Raw genomic sequence first — 27,603 nt, 5'->3', positions numbered from 1 at the left:
CAGCTTGTCCCATTGCTCATGTTTTCAACTTTGATCTTTTGGTTAAGGTGGTGACTTCCAGCTTCCTCCCCAGTAAAGTTATTATTTTTTGTTTGAAATTAATAAGCAACTACGAGGAGATTCACTGAGGCTAAGTATCCTATTCCTCTTCAAATTTTCACCTCCTTGTTTTATGTCTCTTGATGATTCTTGCCCAGATTAATTATTGTCATGGTGGTTGTCAAGTGGCAATTTTCTAATTCCATCATTTCTTCTACATTTATTAGTTGGCTTCCTATGGTAAGAAAGAACTCTCTCTTCTCTCCTCTCTCTCCCTCTCTCCCTCCCTCCCTCCCTCCCTCCCTCCATCCATCCATCTTTCAAGGTTGACCTATGAGTTCTTATTCTGTTCAATGGGTTATAATCCATTATTACCATTATTCATTTTGATGCTTCTATTGTCCCAGATTTGGCCAATGTACACCCTTTCAAGAAGGCTCACTTATCCTTTTGACATGCTTCTCTAATTCTTTATGCACCTTTTAACTTTCTGTTGTAAGAATATGTTCTAGGCTCATCTTGCATTTTCTTTGCTCCAAACCTGGGATCAGCCATTTCTCAAAGGATCTCTGGTCCCTATTTTAGTGGAGAATATTTGAAAACTAAGCTCTCAGTGCTGGGCATGCTCCTTGCTATTGGTCTGTCATTGCTTCGCACTATTCTCAGAGCTGTGAAATAGCTGCATAAACATATTTACCTACACAAGTTCATATCTATTTATATGTCTGTCTTTATATATTTAAAACCATGAGTTCATATCTCTAGTCTTAATATTTTCCAGTGATCAGGATTCTCTATTTCTGCTAAAATCCATCATGTGTCCAACTTTGCAAAAGTATTTCTATTTTCATACCACTACCCTTAGTAATTCTATTAAATAAAGCTAGAGTTTATTTCTATCAAAGGTTATGCTAACAATAAAAATTATAATCAAATGTTTTAAGCCACAGATAAAGAAGCATGAAAGGTTTGCTTTATAAAGTCAAAGGAGAAATTAGGACAATTTCTTCTGTATATTGATCTTCAATATAACAAGTCATTAAATATTTCAAGCATCTCTCAATACACATGTATGCACAAAATAGAGTTATTAATCGTTGGTTATGACCAGCCCCTGATAAAGTGGATACCTTAGATAACAGAACTGTTTTGAGTAGTAATTACGTCAGTAATTTTACTGCATGAGAACTCTTCCTCTAGCCAGCAACATCTTGCAGAATGAGTTATAGGCTTCAAACAACTTTATTCCCGTAATAAACACCCCGGAGGTTGTTCCAATTGGCATCTATAGTTTTATTTTCTAATTCTTTTAACATTCCTCTAAGAGTTATGAGTCTTACCAATTTTTTTAACCTACTTTGTATAAGCTATCCTCCTTCAGTTGCCTAAACAGAAGCTGTATCTGCAGAATATCAAAAGTTCTGAAAGAAAGCGCACAGAAATCTACTTCCAAAGGCTCATATGCTTGGCATCACATTGAAAGAACCAGAAGCTGCTTACAGTATTTACTGTTGTTAATGCTAGTCACACAATTGGCCCAGCACTACTGAGCTGTAAAACATGTGTGTCATGCTCTCATCTAATATTGCCAACACAGTGTGTTCAGTATGGCATTCATGGCGCTCTACAATTTGGGCCCAAACTATTTTTGCAATCTAATAACTCACTTAGGCCCTCATCCTCTTCTGTTTGCGTTACGCTCCACATTCAGATGGCTAGGAAACTGGCACATATTCACAAAGCATGACAGATACAAGGTGATGGCTGTCCACAATCCTAGTCACACTGCCTCTTGAAAGACTGTGCTAACTCCAACTAAAAAAATCAGATAAAACACTTCTATAGGCCACACTTGGCAACCTCTGCATCTGTTCTTAACCTTTCAGATTCTGGCTCAGTTCCCATGTCCTTCAAGAAACTTGGCCTGAGCATCCAGCTCACAAGCGTTTTCTCCAACCTGTCAACTCTTACAGCATTTGTAGGCTGTACCTGTCACTTGGTACTAGGCCCTTGATAGATACTTATTAAATATCTTCTCATCATATAATATTTTGCATAGAAAATTTAATTCCTCACTGTCATTATGATCACATTAAACAATAAGACCTTCCAGGGCAGGAACTACACTGTGTTAACTCACACATTGGGACTGATGTTCAGAGTGGTGCGTGGCACCTAAGTCACGTGATTCCCGTCAATGGACTATGTGGGTTAAAGCTGGACACCTGCTCCCCAGCTCTGCCATTGCTGCCTAACTGTGAGGCCTGGCCCTCCACAGGCTTTTGTTGTTCCACTGAAAACTTTCATTAAAACTTTTTTGTTAAAATATAACATTTATAGGGTAAACCTCACAAATACTGAGTGTTCCGCTACTTTCTTACATATGCCTGTAACCAACATGTTCAGAGCTAAACTCATCATTCTCCCAATCCTAATTCTCCTCCTGTGTTCTTTCTCCATTCGAGACTTAAATATCTCCATTGAATATCTCTTGAATTTATCTCTTCTTCATTCCTGCCATACTCCTGCCATATTCCCACTAGTCACTGAATAGGTGACATTCATTCATAGCATTGTGTGTGGCAATAGATTAATTTTTAAAAAGTGCTGTGTAGTGTTCTCTTGTGTAAATAAATGAAATGTGTTTGTCTGTTCTATTCTGTTTAGAGATTTGGATTGTTTCCTGTTTTGGATGATTGTGAATAAAGCTCCATGATCATTCTTGTGCATGCTTAATACTCATGAATTCATTTATCTTGGGTGTCTACCTAGGAGTCAAATTACTGTATCATAGTTTAAGTTTATATTCAGCTTTAACTGACACCTTCAAATGCCTTTCCAAAAATATTACACCAGGACATACACTTTGATGGACCACATGCAACTCTTTTCATCCAATACCAGGGCAAGGGTCGTGTGTTATTTTATGTGTATCCTACACAGCACCTGGCTCAAGACCTTGCACAGAAACAAGCTGTAAATATTTAGTATTTTAAACTCGTTCTTTTAACAAATAGTGTGTGTGTCTCTGTTCAAAGCATCATGTCTGTTGCACATTCAGTCTTAATGTAAGTTGTACCTTTCATGGTATTCTCCAAGTTAGGATTCCTACTTCTCATCTGTAAAGTAAAGTAGCACTGATTTCTAAGTGTGATCTTGGTTGTCAAATGTCAGCGTGTCAGATGTTGAACTTTTCCAAGACTTGGAAGCCATAAAGTGATTCTTGTCTTAATGCCGAGAGCCAAAATCAAAACATGAAAGTGTTTTGCCTAAGCCATTTGGCTCTTTCGCTTACACCAGGACTAGTCGGCTCCTCCCTTCTCTTCATTTCCTGAAAATAATTCTTGTGCCATAATTGTTTAAGTCTTTGACCTGACTTAACCAAAGCGCAGAGAAAAGGTAGCGCAGGAGCATTTGGGAGACACAACGGGCAGTGTGAACACCGGACAGAAACACCAAGGAGGCGAAAGTGCGCATCTGTATAGAATATGAAATTCTGCTAGGGTGTGGAGTATCCGAGGGTTGTGGGTGTGTAGATGAAGATGGATTCGGCTTGTTGATATGGGACTTTTTCATGGAAAAAGGTTCTATATAAAACCATCAACTGTTGGACTCCTTACAAAATGTCTAATAAACATATTTATGTCCAAGTTTTGTTGCATGTCAGATTGGAAAAGAGTTGAGATAGTAAGAAGCTTTTGAAGAGTAATGGGGGACATTTTCTTAATCTATTTAACAGATATCAATTCAGCACCCACCATGTACCAGGCTCTGTGCTAGGAGATATTTATTATCCTTATTATTAAAGCTACTGAAGTCAAATTTATCCCTTCAGCTCCTCCTTTGTTTTGAGGACCTCCTGCATGCTGCACAGTGCTAGGCACTGTGGGCATTCATAGGCATAAAGCATATAAAAAGGTACTTTTCTTTAGAAGCTTAATTTGGGAACTAAGAATATTGGGAAATAAATATCAACAAAAGGCAATATGTGGTTGTGAACCTGGAAGGTGCAAATAGTGTGATTAGAATTAAATGGAAGGAACATTCTCTGTGGGTTGAGATGATCTGGAGAAAGCTTTTCGGAGGCAGCAGGACATGAGGGGATGTTTCATCCATATCCATGGCATCCACCGTGAGCCTCCTTTCCTATCTTAAGCTTTGCCTGCACCCACACGTGCACATACTTGGAGTGCCTTCACCTGGATGAGCCCATGTTACCACAAACTAAATATGCTCAGAACTAAATTCATGATTCTCCTCCCAAACCAAATTCTCCTCCTGTATTCTGTCACTTGGTTTGCTCTTTTAAATATCTTTTAAATGCATCTTTTTTTCCATTTCCCCCGTATCACCGACTAGAATGCCATTTCAGTGATCAAGATGAAATGTGAAGAGATTGAACCAAGGCAGTAGCAAGGGGGAAAAGGATGGAATACATACAGGAGAGATACTAAGGAAGTATAAAATGTGGCCTTAGAGTCTGAATGGCTAGGGATGGGGTGAGGGAGAGGAAGGAATCTAAACTGATGTTTGGATTTCTGATTTAGGAAAGTGGATGGATTACAGTACTATAAGTGACAGAGAATTCACAAGAAGCACTGGGTTAGAGGGGAGTGTCCAATATGTGGATCTGGAACTTACCAGGGAAGTCCCTGGGCTGGAGATACAGACATAAAACATTCTTGGTAGTATTGAGATTGCTTTTCTGAAAGGATTGCAAATTGCTTCTCATGTGTATTTAACAGCACAGTCTACCACTGCATATTTACAAAAAGATGTTGCCATCATTTACCTAATTCCCTACTTTTAAAATTATCTCTGTTACTAGGATATTCACATGTTCAAAAGACACTTTTTTATTTTTTTGTTCATTTTGTTCTCTGAAGGCTGGTAACAGAGCCTACATTTTGGAATTTTTAATAAAAATTTTAAGTTAATTTCTGAAAATATTGGTGATTTTCTGATGCTACTAAAGCTTCCTTCATTTTCAAGGTTGGACCTTCTATAGAGTCACTGATGCATTTCTTGAGATAATCTGTGATGAAATTTAAAATGGTTTTCACAGAATGACAATGTTTTCTATTTCATTCTTACATGAATTAATCAATCAAGTAACTGGTTATAAAGATGAACATATAAAAGAGCCCCACCCTCAAGGAGTTTACAGTCAATGTAGTTTCAAGTATGTGATTTAATTTTCATGATATAGGAAATTTGAGCTATCATTTCCAGCTTAAAGGTTCTGAAAGATTGAGTCTTGCCCTAGTTTGCACAGCTAGGCAGATGCAGAGACAGGCGTGGAAACCGGCCTCCCGTCTCCTACCCTGACATGCATTTCACCTGATGTTCTTCACTTGACATTCACAGATTTAAACACTGCTATTTTAGGAGTTGACAAATTGACTTTTTAAATAAACTGTATATTAAAAGAAAAAATAAAGACAAATATTTTAACACTCTATTTAAATATTTCTCCTTGGTTCCCTATCCTTTCTTAGCTATCACAGCTCACTATCACAGCTGTACATAGAAGATGTGCATTTAAAAACTACTACATTTCTTTTTTAAGCCTCTCTACAAGTCCTGCTGTTACTGGCATGCTTACACTTTTTCTTCAGACATCCAGGCAGCCTTGCAAGAATAATTCTTCAAGATTTTGTTTGCCTGTCAGGAAACTTTAAACAGGCTGATAATTTATTAAACAATACAGATAGGTTCCATTTTCCACATGAAGTTTTTTGTTGTGTTTTGCTTTTACTCTGACAGGAAGGTGGAAATTTAAAAATATTTCCAATATGGAAGAATACTATGGATCATGCTTGGAATACTCGTAAACATTTGGCATATATATATATATATGAGACATAACTCATATCTATTTACAAAATTTAGAGATTTATATCAGGATTATAGGAATACAAGCCATACTCCATTCTGCAAAGTAGATTAACACCCCTAAATTCAATCAGTAAACATCTTACCCTTTACAAGAATTCAGGGTAGGAGAAAAGAAGGTCCCATGTTAGGGTATCCTCATACTTGGCACCTTCAAGATGAAAAACTTGGCCAGGAATCTGGGGTGTCATCAGGAAAACTCTGCTATTTGAACATGTGATCAGTGGCAGAGAGTGTTGAAAATCGAGAACAGAGAGGAACTGGCAGTTCCTCTGCCTCCTATCTGTGAAGTGATCTTCCTTTACACATTGTGAAAATCTATCCTGAATGTGGACCACATGGCAGATGCCGGGCCGGGAAGCAGAGGAAAATTCCTCAGCAGCCCCTCCCCTCAGCAGCTCATCTGTCCTCTCGTCTGTGTGGCTAATTTTCTTTTATTTCCCTTTCCCTTTTCCAATTCCTTTACTGACATTATGAGAACCTAGCTTGTGTATGCGTGCACGCCTATGTGTTTATCTTAATTTTGTATTTATTAAAGTTCTAATTACCTCTTTATTTTTCACTGATTCTTTAGCTACTGTGTAGCAGCAAGTTGAGTAAATACTAAAAATAATCATCCAAGCTCAGATGCTGTTTCTTTTTAATAGTTGCTGTGAACAGATGTTGTTTTTTAAAGTAAGGATTAGGAGAAATACTTAATGGTATTGTTTTTCTCCTCTGAGAAAGTTCTTGAGAAAGTAAGTTGGCTTTTGCTAGCCTGTGGTTCTCAGTAGAAAATGCACATCTTGTGAAACAAAGTACCTTTAGCAATCCAAAAACTATTTGACTATGTTAGGCAGTAAAGATAGAAGCTTCATAATAAATAATGCACTTTTCAATAAAATCTATTTTCTATACGTAGTCCTCTCTGGTGGGTAGATTCTTCGGGGAATAAAGCAGAGGGGAGTAGGACTGGGTATCTGGCTATTCAGCACCTGGATTTACCAGTAACATCAGTAAGTCATCGTAAGTCATTACTGTTTCATTAGGCAAACAAGATAAGGGTCTCAGTGGTCAGATAGTGAGGTACAAGTTAAAGAATAGAGAGTATCGGAGAGCCGGGTGAGAAAATTTTTTCAGCCATGAGGTTAGTATTTTTTGCAACTGTTTTTTTAATACATAAAATATGCTGTAGTACAAAATTCAAAGGTGCAGAACAGTACATAGGGGAAAGTGAGTCAGTGTCTCCCCCGTGGGAAAGTGTTATCCCATCAGAGTCTTTTTTTACATTTACCTTAAAGAGAGCGGAGTGCAGCTATTTTCATATGTTTAAGATTGTTTTAAAATATAGTATGTTAGTAGAAAATGTGAGGTATATAGGAAGGCCAACGGGTCAGGAGACCATTGCCATTGAAGTGATAGTTCATTATTCACGGCTCGTAAGAGAAGGCATGCCAGAGCACCAGGCTGGGCAGGAGGGGGAGGGAGAGGGAGGAACAAGAGCCTTTACTGTGGTTTCCCTGGGAGGCACTGGGTGAGGTGGGGTAAGCAGGCTTGTCCGAATCACCTCAGCAGGCTCTGGGGCACAGGAGACGCCCCTAGTTGTTTGGTGCCTGGCATTGGGGTCATTAGGGCAGTTGTGTAGTGACCTGAGCATGAGAAGCCCGGTGAAGGAGATGGCTAAGGGTGTGGACTCTGGATTGGCTGGTTTCCATTTGAGAAGTATGCCCGCAGGAGGAGGACTTGTCAGTATGGGGGAGGAGGACGGTGAGGGAGGCAGGAGGCCGGGGCAAGGTGACTCAGATGTATTGTCAGGTTTACAGGAAGGCGTATCTGGCACAGGCGTGTAGGGTGGGTATTAAAGCACCGACTTTACAGAAACTGGAAGCATGGTTAATACAGAGACCCACTTGTACTTTCTTTTTTTTTTTTATAAATTTTGTTCACATCCTTTTATCCACTGTTTAAAAATTGTGCAGGTTTTTCTTAGCAATTCATAGAAAGTCTTTACACATATAGAAAGTAGGCCTGTGTGTATAACATGCAAAGCAAAAATCTTTCTCTCAGTTTTTGGGTTTGAGTTTGCTTATGGTGGTTTTCCTCCATATGGAAATTTATTATTTTATGTGCTGAAATTTATTAATCTTTTCTTTTACAGCTTCAAGATTTTATATCGTACTTAAGAAGACCTTTAGTACTCTGAGGTCATAAATCGTTTCCTGTGTTTCTCCGAGTACATTGATAGTTTGAGTCATCATATTTTAACCTTTGTTCTCTCTAGCATGTATGTTGGTGTAAGGGGAAACAGAAAGGAGATGCCAGCAAGCTGAGAATCTAGTGCCAAGTCCATAATCTTCTAAGGCAAACGTTCTTTACATATTCCCAGCCCATACAGACCCAGGTGTAGGCAAACAAGTATACCCGGCTGGCATCAGAGATAGGAATTAAGGAGGTACGAAAATTACCAGACATCAAACTTCAGAGTAGGAAGACAGGAATTCTGCTGTCGCTAGGACTACATCTAATAAGGGATAGGCTCAAAATACCTTAAATCCTAATTAGAAAGAAAATCTCTGATTGGCGGCGGGGGAGTAGGGGGCAGGGGAGTGGAAGAGTAGTTCAGTAAAAACAGGTCTTAGTTCTCACCCTGCATGTGCTAGGCACACAGCCTTCGGACAGTCATTCAAGGTCTCTGACCCTCGCTCTACACTGATAGTACCTTCATCATCTCATAATCCTTCAGGGTTACCTCACTGCCTACCACGGCGATTTTCACCCTCTTTTTAAACAGTTTTTATCACTTTTTCCCAGGAAAAACTCTACACGAAAGTACAGTATGTAAAACAGAGTTGGATGCGGTGGACACAGAGGTGACGATCACCTGTTCTCTCCCGGTCACATTTCCTTTCACCAGCAGCACCGCCGCCCCAGTCTCCCTGGGGAAGCCTCCATCAGTACAGGTCGTTTGTCAACTGAATAATATTGAGCCATCTCTCCCCCCTTAAAATCCGTCTCAGCACAGCCAAAAGGTAACACAGACCTGCCTCCCGAGAGCCCTGGAAAGCAGTCTGACTATACTGAAGGTTCCTTCAGGAAGAGAGGAGGGAGTTGCACAGCACACCATGAGGCAAAACTTCCTAAAAATCCCTCATCACAGCAGGTGCCTCTCCTACACACACCCATCTTGTTCCCCTACCTTTAAAAACTGCTCCAGAAGCTTTTTTCCCACCCCCAAGCTGGTATTTTCTCCCTTTGTATCTACACCCATCTTCTCCTTGATATCTTTGGCCATTTCATGACTTTATAAAACAGTCATCAGAGTTCTGTCCAGTTTCCCTTCCCACCCAGTATCCCAGCACCACCTCAGGCCTAGACACAGGACTGAACCATCAACAGGTGGCAGGGAGAGATTGCAGATACTTGGATTTGCATTTTTTCTTGCCTCATTGTAAAGATTAAATGTCACCTCCTTGAATTTACAGGTATATCCCTCTACAATCTGATCTACCATTTCTTTCTTCCTTTTTTTTTTTTTATTGTTCTCTGCTACATACCCTGTGCTCCAGGCAAATTAGACACATTGTTTTCCTGACTAGTTCCTGATTTCCCAACCTGCTTTAGCCTGTCCCGTACCCAGCCCACGAGTGCTCCCCTCCACACGTCAGTGCTCCAGAATCCTCTCTGTCTTTCAAGGACCACTCAGACCCCACCTTCTTGAAGCGTGCCACTCCTTGACAAAGTGTGGTCGCTCCTGTTGCTTTGACTTCCCTGTGCAGTGCTTGTACCTTGTGCAACTTACTATTTTCTTTCCTGTTTTTCAAGCTAATCTGTAGTAGCTTTAGGAACATTGAAAGCGGGAAGCCTTCCCTATTCTTCCTGATATTCCTTGCAAACTCTTAGCTTGCTGTCATGCACGTGGCCATTGCCATTTTCAAAGGAGAGGATGTGCACAGTACTTAGTAAAGCCCTTCACCAAAAGAATCACACTACTGAGTCTCCTGTTTTACGAGGTACATCTAAAGAGGAGAAATTTCTTCTGCATTTTCCATATCAAGTCCACCTAAATTCTCAGAGATTTAAATGTTTAAAGTTAGAAATACCATACCAAGCTAGAACTATCATGCATCTATTCCAGTTTTATTTTTGCTAGATGAGCCCCCAAAGAGATATGAAATGGGGAGGCAATGATTTTCAATTTTTTTTGAAAACAGAATAAAAACTTTAAGCGAAATTAAAGGTGAAGACTCAAGATCCAAGATATAAAATAAAGGCAGAACTACTCAAGGTGAACAGTGTTTCATGCATCACACATTCTCCAGGCTTCTTCCCCTACCCAGCTTCCTTTGGCATTCGGGAAACGGGTCTGCAGAAACTCAGGTTGCAGGGGACACAGTTCAAGAACCCTACCTCTAGCAGTTTAGCATGTTAAATACCAGCCCCATAAATGCCATAAACTTTCCATAACTATCCAACTTCTATAACTATCCATCATACACCCATGAGCCACTCTAGATTTTGAATCACTGGCTTGATCAGATAAAGACAAAAATTTTCCTTGTTGTAGGACAGAAATTTTAAAAGTCACCATTACCAACACCATTCATTCATAAATGATAATCACATTTTAAAATGAGTATTTTATACAACGAAGGAAAATAAGAACTTCGGTGAGAAATCTTTTGGCTCCCAAAGAACTGTACAAAGTTCCCTGTACTTAAGCAGAATGTTTTCCTCAGTGACTCCTGCCATGTAACCATGGAAGTAAAACAGTGTTTGGAGAGCATAGAGGCTTGCTTGCTTTTTCTGTCAGAATTGTTATAATTTCTGACTTAGCTGCAGGAAGTAAATAATTTTTAACCACTAGGTTAAGTAGGGACATTAACACACTTGAAAATATATTCTTTTTAAAAATATCTCCTGTTAACAGAATATTATGTAATTTTTTAAGTAAGATCCAAAGGGATGATTCACCTCAAACTGAGACTTAATTGGATTCATTTTTCACTTTATAGATTCACACAGAAAATCGTAGCAGGGGTAATATTGAGGTTTATGGTGTATTTTTCCATGGAATTACCATAGGTAATTTATCATAGAAAGTTAGCCCATTTCATGAGGAAAAACACCAAGAAGGTCAGGAAAGCTGGGAACGGATAATGGCCCACACATGCTACACAGTTTGTAGATAACAGAGATTTGTTTGTCTGTTTTCCCTCCGGGAAGAGTCTAGTGAATATAAAACATTACCTTCTTATTCAGCATTAATCACAGCAAACAGAGATAACACTGGAAATGCTCCTAGGAAAGTGTCCAGCACATGGCTGGCACTTGGCAAGTGATAGCTGCTTAACATTATGAGTATTTAGAAGCAGAATCTCTAAACAAAAATTAAAACAATTTACCTAGATTAACTGAAAGAAATTATGATAGTCCGTTACTGAGTGGGAAATAAGTGTAAGCAGATAATTTTGTGGACTCTTCTTTGATAAACTTTCACAACATAAGCACAATTACTTGCTTCTTGTGGAAGATGAGAAAGCCAGTTTCCAGAGATAGAAACTGAACTTAACTTTTCAGATTCTACGTGTTTCCAAATATGCTGAACCTCTGTATGAGGACTTTTGTAATAGAGAAGCAATTCATCTCAAACAGTATCATCCTTAATTACCCAGAGAAAAATCTTAAATGCTAGAGATTAAACTCAGATACTGAGAGCTTAGAAAGTTATTACTTGGAAAAACTGTCATTCAAAATACTTTAATAAGCACAGAGTACACATAGCAGGCAAATAATAAATACTTATTGGATTAAAATAATAAATATAAATATAATAGTTATTTTAAGGGGCTAAAAAGGCTGTTTATTTTAAAATGTGATTTTTTAGAAATCAAAGTATAGTTGATTTATAATGTATCAGTTTCAGGTGTACTGCACAGTGATTCAGTTATATATATATAACTTTTATATATATATAACTTTTCTTTTTCAGAGTCTTTCCATTATAGATTATTACAAGATTTTGCATATAGTTCCCTGTGCTATACAGTAGGTCCTTGTTGTTTACCTATTTTATATGTTGTAGTGTGTATCTATTAACCCCAAACTCCTAATTTGTCCCTCCTCTACCGTCCCCCTTTGGTATCCATGTTTGTTTTCTATGTCTGTGAGTTTGTTTCTGTTTTGTAAATAATATCATTTGTATCATTTAAAAATATTCTACATGTAAGTGATATCATATGCTATTTGTCTTTTTCTGTCTGACTTCACTTAATTTGATAATATCTAGGTCCATTTATTTTGCTACACATGGCCAAATGGCAACATTTCATTTTTTAATGGATAATATTCCATCATACACACACACACACACACACACACACACACACACACACAAAGAAAGCAGAAAGAGCAAAGTAGAAGGAGCCATGCTATGGGGCTGTGGAATAGAAGAGAGGCAGTACAGAAGGAACAATTTAAGGAATAACAGCAACATTAATGGCACAGAATTTGTTATAGGGATTTAAAGAAACTATCTAATGTTATATTTTATGGCAATGTATTTTATACATTGCTTAAAATAAACCAGCTATTGGCCCATTGTGATTTTTGTTGTATTGACTTCTGACTACATATAAGAGCTGCATATCTATCTTATTTCAATGGGCAGGTTTCCTTGTGTGTTACAGTGTATGTGTTGCAAGTAGCATATATAAGCATGCGTGTGTATCACATATGTACATGTGGTGGGTGGGTGCATGTGTGTGCACGCAACACATGTACACATCACGAGGGGAACCAACCTGTATGCAGAGAACTACACTCATTTCTATCTGCAGCTGGACCTAATCTAAGTGAAAATTGCCACTCATTTCACTGAAAGCCATTTCAGTGTTAGCACTTTGAAAGTGATTTGAAATACAAGATTTAGGTTATCTCTAACGTGAATAACTACTGGAAAATATTTGTGAAAGAAACAAGTTTTGAGATCATTAATGTCTCTAATAATAAACAGAAAAGGAGTAAAACCAGTTTCTGCTTAACTAAAGGGTTTATAATCATAGCAAATTAGTACCCTAATGATTTTAAATGACCATGTGTGATTCTTCAAACTTGGGCATTACACTGTTAACAAAGACCATTTTTTTTTGGTCTGTGGCTTAGTTCACATTTCTTTTGCTATATGCACATGAACACACACACACACACACACACACATACACACACTGTATTCTGCATGACAATCCTCCACCCTTACCAGGTGGTATCTCCCAGAAGATGCAATATCTGAGGCTTCAATATGTCATTACCTCCTCCTTTCACTTTGAAGTAACTGCCTAAGTCAAAAGCAATGATTTGTAGAAATCCATAGTGGAGTACCATAATGGTTTTGAAAACATCTAGTAACTCAACAGAATAGTCTTGCTGGCAAAAGCAAGGAAAAGCACACCTTAATCTAAAATAATCTAGAGGAAGTGTGTGTTCCAGTAGGAATCAATCTCTGCCTTCTTCATAAGGGAGCGGCCCTGGGACTTCTCAAACGACAAAGTTACACAATGCTGATTCCTCCTTATCTCCAGCTCTTTCTTGAAAGTCTTTGTTCCATGTACACCACTTCACCAGCTTATTTCATCTAGTCCCACAGATTCATTGCCATCTGTATTCTTGCAATCTAGATGTCTTCCCTGATTGCCATCCACTTGGTGTCGTATATATATTTGAACTCAGAATGTTCAAGACTGCCGATCCCCACTCCTACCCCACCCCATGCCGCACACACTTTCTAGACAAGCTCCCCCTGCAGTCTTTTCCATCTGAGTTAATAGCAGGTCCATTTGTCTTGGTTGGTCAGGCTGAAATCCTGTTGTTTTCTGTGATACCTCTAATCTTTTCACTGTCCACCTCTTTACCATGAAGATCCACTTCCCTACACCACCTTAATGCAAGCTTTCATCATCTCTCTCCAAGGGTACTGCAAACACCGTCATACTGCTATTCATGCTTCAGTCTTGCTCCCAACAGTATATTTTGCCCTCAGCAACAAGAGTGATCCCTTTAAAACTGGATGAGATCATGTGCCTCTTTGAGTTTAAACCCTTATAGATCTTACCTACTCCAAGTAAAAGGCAAAATCATTACCATGACTCACAAGGTCTAGGTGATCTGGCAGCCCCACCTCCATTTCTTATTTAACCCCAACTTCCCAAGCTCTCTCTGATCTCATCTCCTAACCACCCCCTCCACCCCAGACTGCGTGCTTTTCCAGCCTTCTTGCTGACCCTAAAACACGCCAAGCATCTTTGCACCTGATGTTCCCTTTGCTTGGAACATACTTCTCCCAGATACCTGCCTGGCTTATTCTCTTTAAGTCTGTTCAAATGTCACCTCCTCAGACAGGTTTCCCCAGACCTCCTGTCTAGAATAGCATCTTTCCTCTCATACTCCTTATTTTTCATGGCATTTATCATATATTATTTATTCATCTCCTCTGATAAAATATGAACTCCCCAAGGATAGCGATTTTGTCTATTTTAGTTACTGTTTTATTTATGGACTCCTTAAAAACTGTCTAACATGTGGTAGACACTCAATAAATACTTTTAAAATGAATTACAGCAAAATTCACCCCAATATTTCTATCTTCATAAGTCTTTTAGTTCCAAGGCATTTTTGGCTTATCAACTTTGGTTAGTATGAGTTACTGTTGAATCTAGGTTTGCGTTAACTAATCAAACTATTAGAACCAAACTAGCCCCTTGAATTCAGAATTTCTGGTAAATATACCTATATCAATGAATTTAGTCACATCTGAAATTCTTTTTTTTTTCTTCCTTGGTCAGGCAACTTCAAGGTCTGTCTTCACGTGTATTCCCCAGCTTTCTGCTGATATAAATTAGCGAAGTTATGTAAAAGCTTCTCCTCCAACTTGACTTCATAGTTGACAGGAGGGCATGTCATACCCTGGCTATAGATCTGGAGATGCGAGGAGTGGGATGGAGGAGCCTAACGGAGAACTAAGATCACTCCCTCAGGAAAGAAAGCAACAGTGCCCTCCAGCAAGAAGAGCCTTATCAAGGGGAGGGGAGGAATCACTTCAAGGAGCAAAGGAGGCTCAGTCACATTTGGGAATTCAGGGGACTCGAGTTCTCCAAGTACGCCTAATTTCCCTCACTTCTATGCTCACTTCCAACTCTTCCCAATCAATAAACAAAAGAAACCTGGCAAAGCAGTGACTGAGTAGACATTGCAGTTTGGCAATGCACAGAATGAAATTTGAGTTTGGATTCTGCTAGTTATCTCTGGGGAGAGGGAGGAGATTGGAATTGAAGAAGGTTTGCAAATAGGTCTTTAACGTGTACTGTTTTAAAAAATTAAAGCATTCATAGATTTCGTATGATCGAAATTAATTTCAAAATTACAATATAGCATAAGAGGTATGAAAAATACCTTTTTTAAGGAATTCAGCCAGGTAGAATGATCACTGTCCAGTGTGGTACAGCCATACCCCTCTGTGACTCGTACCCAAAGGCATGTTCCCAGAACCCCTTCTAAAAGATTGCCTTTGTTATACACCCAGTCCTACAGTACATCTCATCCTGTCTTGCTCTATTCTCCCCCGGCTCCAATCACTTCTAACCTGTAGTCACAATCTCTCAAATCCTCAGATTTGATGGTCCCCATTCCTTCCCAGTTGTAACTACAGCTCTTCATCTGTGGTAACATACTTATGATCTGCTTTGAGTAATAACACTCCTGTCTCAAAGTTCCTTTACATCCTAGCCAAATAGATTGATTTCAGGGTAGAACCTAGACAAATACTGAATAGTGTAATGTATGGAAAGGAATATATAGGATGGTGCAGGACCAAAGAGAAGAGGCACCAGACCCCTCCTGATGTCATCAGGGAAGATGGCTCAGAAGAGATAATTACTTAGGAAGAGGAGGAGGAGAATACATACGAACGTTCTAGGTGCTTTACATATGCTGTCTCATTTAATCCTCTCAATACCTCTGTCAGGTTCTACTGTTATCCCTATTTTATAGTTGAAGAAACCAGAAAACAGTGAGATTAAGTGATTTTGCCTGTGATCACACAGCTTGCAAATAAGGGAGCTGCAACTCAAACCTAGTAAGTCTGGCTTCTGAGTCCCTGCTCTGAATTACGGGTAGCAAGACAAAACTCAGCGGGGGTTAAGGATGGCATTCTATCTAGAGCAAGGGAACTAACACAAAGTAATGAAAATAGGAAAGAACACGGTCTGTTCTAGAACAAGGCGTTCAGCACGGCAGGAGTGTGAGTAGTGGCAGAAGGGACACTGAAAGGGTGGGCAGAAGTCAGCTTGTGATGTGGTTTATTTGCTGGACTTTAGCGTATAAAAAATAAGGAGTTGTTGAAAGGAAAAAAACCTGAAAAGAAGGAAAATAACATATCAGAGCTATATTTTTGAATATCTCTCTGGCAGTGATACAGAGGATGGATTGGAAGACTGAAACTGGGAGCACAGCTTACTCCTATTAGGAGGGGTTTGCGTTACCCTGAGAGGACGATGAGGGCTAAACCAGAGCAGAAAGAGTAATTATAGAGAAAAGAGGAGATGGAGTTAAATGCCGCAAAATGAAACTGGAACTCCTGTATTTCAAATGTGCCAACAGTATTTGAGAAGGAAATAAGATGGTGTTCCTGTATCTGCCTCCGTGTTCCTCTTAATGAGGAAGTACGCATTAAAGTCTTCAGAGAGTCAAAGATATGCTCTGTCTAGTTAGGCAAACATTATACAACTTTTCAGACAAGAGTAGGTATTTAGACATTATTGTACAAACAGGAATACTTAATGTTTCCACATTTAAGAAATAAATGGATGTGAAGATTAAATCTTTTATTTACAAGTTTTTTTAAAAAAAAAATGAAACACAAACCTATTAGTACATAAAGGAAAATAAGAATTCTAAACAAGAGCTTATTGTGGCAACATTACCCATCACTTTTTACCTTTGACCCTTCTGCCCTTTTTGTGGGTAGCCGTTTGAAAATAAGGAGCAGCAAATTTTGTTACTCAGATTTCTTTTCTTTTTGTGTATTTAAGCCCTGTGCTTATTGGATGGATGTGTCATTTCATTTGGAGGATTACTACTACTTATCAGAAAAATTTGATTTTTTTCCTCAGTGATGAGTGAACCAGGTCCATTAGGAATTTCTAAGGACCTAATTTTGGTCAATATTTTCAAAGTATGATAAAGCTCAGAAATAATTTGTTAGGTAAGACAGCAAATATTAGCCATTAAAATGGAACGAAGACAAGACACTAAAATAACATATTTGTCAGTAGTCAATCCACATTTGTGAGCATCAGCATATATTAGTAAAGTTATGTCAATGCAAAAGACTCTCTCATACAATCTATTTCCATCAATATAAAATTATCAAAGTCTAAAACATATTTTATAATATAATAAGTGACATGAGATGATATCAAAAAGGAATTTTTATGTTACACAATTTGTTATTAGAAAGGTGCCATAAAAGTATAATGGAAAATAAGATTTTAATTCTTTGAAATAAGATGGAAAGATAGCAGAAAGACAAGTTTTCGAGTGATTATTTAGATTAATGAGGTTTTTGCCAAATTCTCCTGAAATGATACTGTTAAATCAGTGGACATTCACTATATGAGCTGTTTTTCTTTAGAACTGTATCTTTTAATGAGTTCATTTTTGATCACAGAAATGTACCTAAACATACATACATTAATAGTTATATATAGTAAATGAAAGTGCTCTTATCTAAATACATTATAATAATATCAAAATCTTCTTAGTCTTTTTTTAATAAACAGAAAAGAGAGATTAAAAAGCATAAATTAGTTACATTTACTTTTGATATCCTATTGAGTAGCTATGAAGCCTTTGAAATCTACATTGATACTTTACATTTTAGTCATCACTTAATTCTATTTGCATTTCTCTTGCTTCAGCATTTCAATAGTATACATAATAATATAGTTTTCATCATGTTTAACTGAAAATTTTACATGTTATATATTTTTAAAAGAATATCTTGCTTCTTTTTGATTAGAATTTTCCATAAAGGGCAATACTTGAAAAAGTAACTTGTTACCTAAATCTACTATCCTCTTTAATCATTTTCAAAGAATGGATAGAGCTGCATCTTTGTGAATTTATTTTGAAATATCTATTACTTTAGTAGAAACAGACTGTAGAAATTAAAGATTGAAAGTATTGGAATAACTTACATACAGTATGGCATAGTCTTTCAAATTTTATTCTAGAGCATTTTTTAAAACATGCAGCAGAATACTGCTGTCCTCCCAGGAATGATCCTTTTTCACAATGATGAAACTTAACAAATTAAATTCATAGTCTTTTAAATATGATAGTTGCATTGTAGAATTAATGAGTTACAAAAGTTCCAGATACTTTGTTTCATTAAAAAAAAAGAAAACATTTGTATTTGAATCTTCTGATAGCAAAGTAAGTAACACACCAGTTAGGGTTAAATATATAATATCTGAACTACTGTTCTATTTATTTCAAAATTCATATGCTTTGCATTAATAGACTTGCCTATTTTTCCTATAAAACTTAGCTTTGTATGAAATGAATCACTTAATGATATTATTGCTTTGGATATAAAATTGGCCTTCAGAGGATTATAGCCTATAAAGAAGCATCTCACGCCCCACCTATCTCTCCAAAAGAGTCTGCCAGTGGTCTTGCACAGTAGAGAGCAGTCTTAAATTAAAAACTATTGTGCATCAGAGCAAAGGAAGGTATTTTTTACGTTAAAGCAATTTTTACCATCAAACATCTAAAGAGTTATAGATTATGAATGAATTACTTTTAAACCATGGTCTTTAAGATTAAATTAATTTTCTGAATGCTTTTCGGAGGGACAGTACGCTATTATATATTTTAGAATATTTTAAATGATAAAATTTTACATTTCACAAATAGTACATGAACAGGTTTAAGTTTATGTATATATTTCCCTTTGCTTGGGAACTAAAATGCTGTAAATGCCATAAATTGAGTAAGTTTATCTCAGAATGAGAAATAGGGTGTTTAGAGACAAATGCCCAATAACTATAGCCCGAAAAGAGTGATATACCTTCAGATGTGTTTAAGTCACAGTCAAAATACAGATTACTTGTGTAAAGTCTAGCCTGCTGAATAAAAAATTATTTTTCAATTAGAGTGAGTAATGGAAAACTTTTCAAATAAGAGAAATTAAGAGAATTAGAAATCTAATGTGTAATTATCAGTATTCCCAATTGCTTGCAAGTGTTTATTTTGGATGACAGCATAACAGTAAGAAAGGACTTCTTTATAAGGCATATTTTTCAGCTTTATTTCAAATGCTGTGTCGCATAAGAACCCATTGCTCAGAGATAAATTTCATGCCATGGAAAAGAAGTATGAAACATGTACCAAAGTGCTGAAGGAATTAATTGCCCCATTAGGTAATGAATACCGAGAGGATTGAGCATTAGTGATTTATGTCTTAAAATGCTTGGGTCTGATCATCATTTTGGCCTCTTTGAAGGAGGACTTGTAGCCACCAGGTTGTGCCTCACTAATACCAGGCCAGGTGCCCCAGAAAATCCCATTACGGACACCTCTGTATTTTTGGTGATAATATTTGCCATTTAAGTTTGCAGAAAGACATGCATCAAACCACCAGCCTGAACTGTAGTAGCGCCCACAGTTTCCAGAGGGATATCGATCATTGTCTTTATCTGGGGTGGTGAAAAACTTCAGATCATGGTTGTAATGTTTACTGAAACGTAAGGCGTCTCCAGCTGTGCCGTTATAGTTACCAATGTGTAGACGGTATTTGAGAAACTCGTTGGCCACATAGAAGTGATCGTACAAGGCATAGAGTTTGACGCTGTTAAAATCTTCAAGATCTATTCTTAGAATCATGTCCCTGCTCTTGGTCAGAAGGTGAATTTTATCATTCCCCAGCCAAAATTCTCTTCTGAGGTTTCCAAAGCCTACTTTGTAGTCTTTCCATGTTCTAGTGAAGTTGGTGCTCCCATCGAGACGCGCCTGCAGCACTGTCCAGCCTCCCCCCATAGTCTCCATGTCGCAGTAAACTTCGAAACTACTGTTTTTGGGATCCGGTGTAACTCTGTAGATCTCACTGCTTCTTTTGCCTATTGTGTAGTATTCAGAGCAATCTTTATAGATAAGATGTTGAACTGAAGGAGTGAAAAAAAAGAAAGGCATTGGATTTTGTTAATAAAAATCATGCATCTAAAGAATTCTTTATATATACATTTGGTAATTCAATCAATGGTGCTAATGAAACCTTGCTCGACTAAACTTACTTGAACCTGTTTAGCAAATGCTTGTTAAGGCCTCAGAAAAAGAACCTGGTGTTATAAAGCTGACAGAGCTCTCCAACACACCCTTGCTTGGTGATAATATTGACAACAACAATAAGAAATAAAGGTAATAGTTTCAGTAATTTAGTAATATTTAGTGAGGGCTCCCCATGTCTTCCAGGCATTCTGCCAAAGACTTGATAATATTTTCACACTTAATCTGCACATGAACTTCATGATGTAGATATTATTACCTATCTGCTGGTAGGAAAGAACATTTAGACTCAAGAGAGGATCAGTGGCTTGTCCAAGTGCACAGCAGCTTAAGTGGCAGAGTCAGGACACAGCCTCAGATCTGTCTGGCTGCAAAGCTTGTTCTTCTAACCACTATGTCTCTTGGCCCTGAAAGTCACATGATTCCATATCTCCCAGAAACTTCTTTCCATGCATACAGAGAAAGCATAGGCTTCTGTTTCCTTTCACCTAAAGAGGCTGATAGCCTCCACTTTCAGGAATTTTTACAGGATTGTTCCAAATGATTCAATAAAATTCTAAAGTACGGCATTGGTCAACATTTCCATTTATTTTACTTGCTTGACAGTAAAGCTCAAATTTAAAAATCTCAATAGTATATCAAAATTCTTATTCCGAATTTATTATCCAGGGAAGCATTTAGCTAGTGTTTCTCATGTTCAGTTTCTAGAAGGAAACCACAGGTGATTATGTTCAGAGGAAGTATCATAATCAGTTAATGTAGTTCTGTAGGAGTTACAGGTATTTACTCCCAGACAATTTTTTATAAAAATTGGTGCCAGATAAGGCAAGTTTAATGCAAGCTCTGTGAGCCACACACACAAAAAAATCTATTCGTGTGTATTTAGAACTCAGAATATTCAGATATTTCCCCAAAACTTAGTAGAAAAATAGACTTATTCTTGTCACTACAAATTGTCACTCAGCATCAAATCTAATGTGCATCTGTGAAGACGTGAACCTCCGCCTGACAGTGTGCAGGGTACATTTTCATACAGGCTGCTGGGTGGATTAGCAACAGTGCTCCTTGAAACTCCCAACTACCTTCGCTGGCAGAGTCCCTGGGGATGGAGCATGTGCAGGAGCTTGTTCCGAGTGATCTCTGCCGCAGACAACGTATCCCTTCAACCTCACACTCATGGCAAGTGGAGGTTCTAATGCAGAGAAGGCTTTATCACATCCAAACTGTGATAAAACTACCGTCAGCAATGCTCCCAGGAACGCATGTGGAAAACCAGGGTTTGGGGAAAGCAGTGCCACAGCTAGCAGTCTGTGGGCAGACTGGGCAGTTAAGTTTGTGGCCTTTAATGTATATTTTTTAAGTTAATTCAAATAATCTGGATGGGTTGGATGGATTTTATTATTATATGCTTGAATTCTAGTAAAAGAGAGAAAGAAATAAGAATGTATTCCTTCCCTTGGTGGGCATGCCAGAACCCCCCTTAAAATGCTTTTGTGCCACTAGGTCTCAAAGCAAACACATGAAGCCATACAGCTGCTTTTTTCCATCTATAAAATCCCCCATTTCCACTAGATAGTTGAGATTGTGAACTGCAGATTACTTGCTAAAATCTTTCAAAGGTCTCTTGTTGCCCCATAAAGAGTAGTCGTCCAACCACAAAAAAACTCATTTCCAATGAACAGAGTACAACCACAAACACTGTCTTGTCTCTAATGTTTTCAGACACTTCAGTGAAGAGATAAATAAGTTAAATGCACTGAAATATTAAGAAATTCTACCCGTCTGCTTCTATTTGTGTGTAGCTCTGGTATCAGCAAATTAGGTCTTTGAAACTGAAAGTGCTTTCTAATGGACACAGGACTCCTATATCCTTTCTGTGGTCACATCTGCAAAAATAGTCGTTTTTCCTGTACTACCTTGATGAGTAGAAGGCTTAACTTCTTTAATTCGTCCTTTGTTTAACTTATTTGCTCAGGTTAATGTTTATAGATACCGTTGAGCTATTAACATGCATGAACAAATGATAAGAAAACATTGTTATACATACCTGGACGTGATTGTATTTGTTCTTGACTGGGACACTTAGAACATCTGCCATCCAAACTGTTGACAACGAATGTTAGGTTTGCCACTTTGCTATCAACATAATTTTCTATGTTGTTCATGTTTACAAGATTCAGCTTCTCCAGGTGACCCTGAAGCACGTCAATCTCCTCCTTGGCATTCTTTAGGTCAGAGGACAGCTTGTTAACCTCGCTCTCTAGTTCCCTAACTCTGTTGTCACCAGCTTCTCCCAGGGCTCCTGTGCCCGGAAACAGCAGTCCATTCCTGCCCGGGTCTCGGTTGTCATCAGCCTGCAGTTTGCAGTCCTGGCAGGTCTTCTTCAGGCTATTTACAATTTCCTTGAGATTCTGGACGTCTTTGAACACCTCCTCGATCCTGCTGAACTGCTTCGGGAGCTGAATAGTCAGCGGGGGCAGGTTCACCTGGTAGGGGCATTCGCCTCCCTCCTCGCATTTCCCTCTGCTTTCTAGTCTCACCGGGCAGGCGTCCCTGGCTGCTTCATCTTTAATTTCCTCTGTTTCATTGTTTGCCACAACCAGAAACCCATAAGCAGCAAGGACAGCTGAGCTCAGCCAGCACCAGTTCGCCAGCTTCATCTCTGCGGTGGCGCTCACCCCGGCAGGGAAGGGTGCCTGGCTAGAGCTGCTTTAATAGCGGCAGCTGCCTGCCTGAGTCAGGCTTTCTGCGTTCTCAGAAAAGGGCGGGAGCACTTGCATCACACGTTTCAGAAACACAGAGGAAGAGGAGATTGTCCTCATCAAACTCAGTCTGCCAAAAACTGTTCTTTATTCTCAATCAAAAGACTCTGCCTCGGAATTCCTGTGGTCAGTCAGATGCACATATTCAACTAGTTTCACTTCCATCATTTATTTCATAGAGCACAAGAAATAACTTGGATTTTAAAATAATTATACTTGAAGTAAATCATGTCATTATACTTAACGCCACAGTGAGGAGTGGGGTGGAATAGTTTTTAAAGATAAAAATGAATGTGTTAGCTAACCAGACTGAGTGAAGAACAGAAATGCTACAAATTGGAGACGGCCCTTTATCCTTCTTGCAATGGGCACTGAGGTCCTGTATTTTGTTCATGTTGCACTTTCAGGTGAAATCTCAAGACTTAAACAAAAGTTTAAACATAATGAGGTTCAACTTTCTGACTCTTGCAGTGGACTTTTATCTATCTGAAAAGCACAGAAAAATGGTAGAGAAAAAAAGTGCACCTTTCTATTCCTTTGACCCACAGCATAATGTAGTAGAAATGTCTCAGTCATGAAAACACTTTTAAAAGTACACCACTGGCTTTCATCAAAACCAGCAGCCTCCTCCGCCCTTCACCATTTTTGTGATTGCATTGTCCTTCCCATAGCTGCCCGAGTGTGACTCTTTGAACTCCTCCCATCTCTGCTTTTTTAAATTTTGTATATCTATTTTTTTTAATTGAGGTATTGTCAGTTTACAATGTTGTGTCAGTTTCAGGTATACAGCATAATGCTTCAGTCATACATGAACATACGTATATTTGTTTTGATATTCCCATATATCTAGTATTTATTAAGGAGCTTCTGTATACTCGACACTAAGTTAGAGCATATAGAAGTGCATGCCATGTTCTGTTTCTTTCATTCATTCATCTATCAACCAATCCATCCATCATATATTAACTGAACATCCCCTACACACAAAACATTATTCCAGGTACTTAGGCTACACTAGTGAACACATCAAACAAAAATCCTTTTTCCTTCTTAGGAATGGGTATTGAGAACCTTGCATTCTGTTCATGTTGGACTTTCAGGTGAAATCATAGGCACTGTGAGGTGTTTCTAAGTCTAACAAAAGCGCAGCTTTCTGACTCTTGCATTGGGCTTTTGTCTCATTTCTTTGGATCAGGGGTTTTCTTTCCAGACACTGCTGCTGAGTCTTGGGCCCTGCACACCTCACTGAGCCAACGGCCAGTGGCACAGTTCTACCTAAAAGCTAAGATGTGCTATGGGAACTGGCTCCCGTCCCTTCAAGACCATAGAAAAATACCCCAAATAAAGGCAGAAAATTGCTTCATTAATAAGTTTTTATTGATAGGTGATACTCTGGGTTCTTAATTTAAAAATTTACTGGTCACTAAGTGACTGCCATATGAAAGAGGCTGGAGCTGCCTACTGAGTTCATAACCCATGGGGGCAGAGAGTGCTCCGCCACAGTTATACAGGAAGCACTCACACAGCTCACTGCACCCTCCCGTCTCCACAGTTACTACCTACATGTGCAATGACCGAAGAAAGGGTTCAAAGCAATAAATGACTTGTCTGTGGTTTTACACTTTTTAAGGAACAGAGTTTGAATTTGAACCTGGGTCTGACTCCAAAGTTCATCTCTTTCCTCCTATGCCGCACTGCCGAGTCAGGGGAAATAATACTGGAAAGGAATGTTGGTACCATGTTGTGGAGAACCTGGTGTTTAAACACTACTTAGATCAGTGGGGAGCCATTGAAGGTTTTAGAGCAGAGGAATAATATAATCAGTTGAGCACTTTGGAGAAATTAATCCACCAATGAAGTAGTAGGTGTACTGGGAAGGAAACGATTAGGCAAGGAGGGCAGTGTACAAGATAGAGGCCATTTAAATAGTCCATGTCACTGTTTCTTGAAATGTTTTCCAGAACATGAGTAGTAGACGTTGATGAGTGTTACATGCGAATAGAGTTACAGGGTGAGTGGCTCTGAAGATTGTCAGTCATATGCTAATGTGTAACATGGCTGACCAAGAGGAAAGTAATGTATGCTGCACTTTTCAAACTTTGGTTGACAATGAGAAACTTTTCTTCTAGGACCATTTTTAGGAATGACTCTTGTGCTAGAAATCAGCAGGAAATGGTGTCTGAGGTGAGAGGTGTTAGCGTGGTGACAGGTACTAGGTAAGAGGTGAACCAGTGTGGTGGCAGGCTGGGTGGTGAAGGGGTAGCTGATATTATTGGCAAGGAGTGATCAAAGCTATAGAATCTGATACAGGATGAAGAAAGGAAGGAGAGGCGGGGTGAGGGAGATCTGTGCAGTGTGACTGATTGGAGTGAAGTAATGGCATAGCAACGAGAGTGAGAACGAGCAGTAGGTTGAGGAGAGGGGACTAGTAGTATTTCTGCTTTGGATACACCAACAAGCCACCAAGCAGAAACATCTAACAGACAGTTGGACATCTAAGTAGTAAAAACTGCACAGAATGGATGTGTGATGGCAGTAACCAAAAGGATGGTCAAAGAAATAAGATGAGAATCAGAAGAGCACCGTGGCAGGAAGACTAGAAGAGGAGGTTTCAAGGAGGCAGCCATCAAATAATCACAGTCTTGAAGAGCTGACTTCTTGTCCTCAACTCACACGGAATCCCCACCCTCTGACCTTGACTTTCTGCCTTCTCCCTCTTGCTGGAAAGCCTTTTTGGACGTTCTCATGCCCTGCCTGCCCTGACTCCTAGGATCATCTACTGATTCCTCATGGCAGTGTCAGCATCCTCTACCCGAAATCTGCTCTCAACCTAGAACTGACACATTTATGCCCACATTCAGATTTGTTTTTCAGATCTCAACAAATTATTTAACACCAATTATGTTGGGATTTTAAAGTAGCAAGATATGTTTTTATAAGCCCCATATGAAAATTACTTTCATCGGTATATTCACAACATACTCACACTTCTTTATTTTTTCTTATGCAAAGTATACTCAAGAGAGTAACACATGTATTTTCTCCTTAAGGTGCATCACAGCCTTCTTGCCCTTAGGAACACTAGACAGCAACTCAGCACTAAGCTCGGGGGCCATTTTAAACAGTGACAACACCAACAAAAACACAAAAGTGTGAAAAACGCACAGAAGTGTGGCACTTAGATTGCAAAAAAGAGCAGTTGTTTACAGTAGGAGAGCTGAAACAAGAGAGCAAAGTGTTGATCTTGGAGTTCAGCTGGGAATATGTGTGTTGGGCAACTTAAACTTCTTACCACCCTGCGCACGCATGTCTGTAAATGGTCCCCAAAGCCCACACACATTATCCTGCAGTTACAAATAAATTCTAACAAGCAGTATTTGGTATTTGGTACCAAATACAAGCAGGCAAATTTGCAAATGCAAGCTTCATGAATAATGAGGATTGATTGTATATGGTTATAAAATCCAAAGCTTTAATTCTTAAAAATATTTATGTATTTATTCTAAGTTGAATGTTAATTTTATCTGTTTAATCACTTGCATTCCTCAGGATATTATTTGTTTTGTTTGTCTTTACTTGGTGTTTAAAAATAATATTAATATGAATTTATAACATATTACATATAGCTACATTATGTTATATAATTTCACATAATATGCAATATCATGTTACATGACCTATGTAAATTTAAACTAAATAATAAAATTCAGCTTAGGAATTTCACTTTATACATAAAAATAGCATGCATCTTAAATGATTATTATGAAAAAGTGGAAACATTAAACTAATTCCATGCCAGCTGAATAATTTCATGCTGAATGTGTGCCTTTTAAATGCCTATCCTTACTCTCTTTGAAACTAGTTTTTAAAAGACACAAGTTTATCTTATGAGATATATGTCAGCATATGAATTCTCAGTAAATGCTCATACAAAGGTGATTTCCACTATGCTGGTAACTAAAGAAAATTCACAAATGGAGTAAATATAGTTTTAATAGTAAACACTGGAACACACTAATAGTTCATCGTCCAAGTTCTTCTAAGGAAATCTTTTTAAATTTAAGTATAGCATTCTGAGGTATCTTATTAAGTTTCTTTCTTTTTTCTGCTTCTAGTTTGATATTATCTATGATTTGAGTCATTTCCTGTTATTTGCAGTGAAAAATTTTCAGAGTAAAAGAAACCACTTCATGATCTTTATCAATGGATAAAAAATTGCTTGACCCTTATTTTGCTTAAAGTGTCCACCATTATTTACCACAGCTTTCCTCTGCTTGTGTATTTAACACCTAATTATGTCAATGACGTACAAATGATACAGCATGTATTTTGACATTTGATATAAAGTTCAGCTGCAACAATTGCTGTTGCACAAAAAGTTGATGAAATAGATGCACAAGTTGTGGTCAGTCATGTATAAACATAGGGTTAAAATGAGTCTCCGTTCACTACCATTATCATCTCAAAAACAGCATGACATGACAGAGTGAAAAGAGCCTTAGAATGATAGTCTTGGAACCCGTGATGTTAGTGAGGAAACTTACACTTTCTTGTCACTTAACTAGCTATTAATTTCCTCATCTGTATTCTG

General features: G+C 38.3%; 2 protein-coding genes across 3 annotated transcripts in view; one reads left to right on the top strand and one right to left on the bottom strand.

Moving 5' to 3' along the window:
* CCDC146 (coiled-coil domain containing 146) overlaps positions 1 to 27,603 on the top strand; it is a 104,789-nt gene that overhangs the window by 17,402 nt on the left and 59,784 nt on the right. The window lies entirely within an intron of this gene.
* FGL2 (fibrinogen like 2) lies at positions 16,773 to 23,000 on the bottom strand. The gene is made up of 2 exons (XM_010984796.3): positions 22,298 to 23,000; positions 16,773 to 20,129 (listed from the first exon to the last, which is right to left on the bottom strand). Exons 1-2 carry the CDS (start codon positions 22,908 to 22,910, stop codon positions 19,423 to 19,425), a joined length of 1,320 nt encoding a protein of 439 aa, XP_010983098.2. The 5' UTR covers positions 22,911 to 23,000; the 3' UTR covers positions 16,773 to 19,422.

The sequence above is a fragment of the Camelus dromedarius genome, chromosome 7 (assembly GCF_036321535.1).
Source record: "Camelus dromedarius isolate mCamDro1 chromosome 7, mCamDro1.pat, whole genome shotgun sequence".
NCBI lineage: Eukaryota > Metazoa > Chordata > Mammalia > Artiodactyla > Camelidae > Camelus > Camelus dromedarius.
The sequence above is the reverse complement of the archived record's forward strand: the minus strand, read 5'-3'. Positions and strand labels throughout refer to the sequence as shown.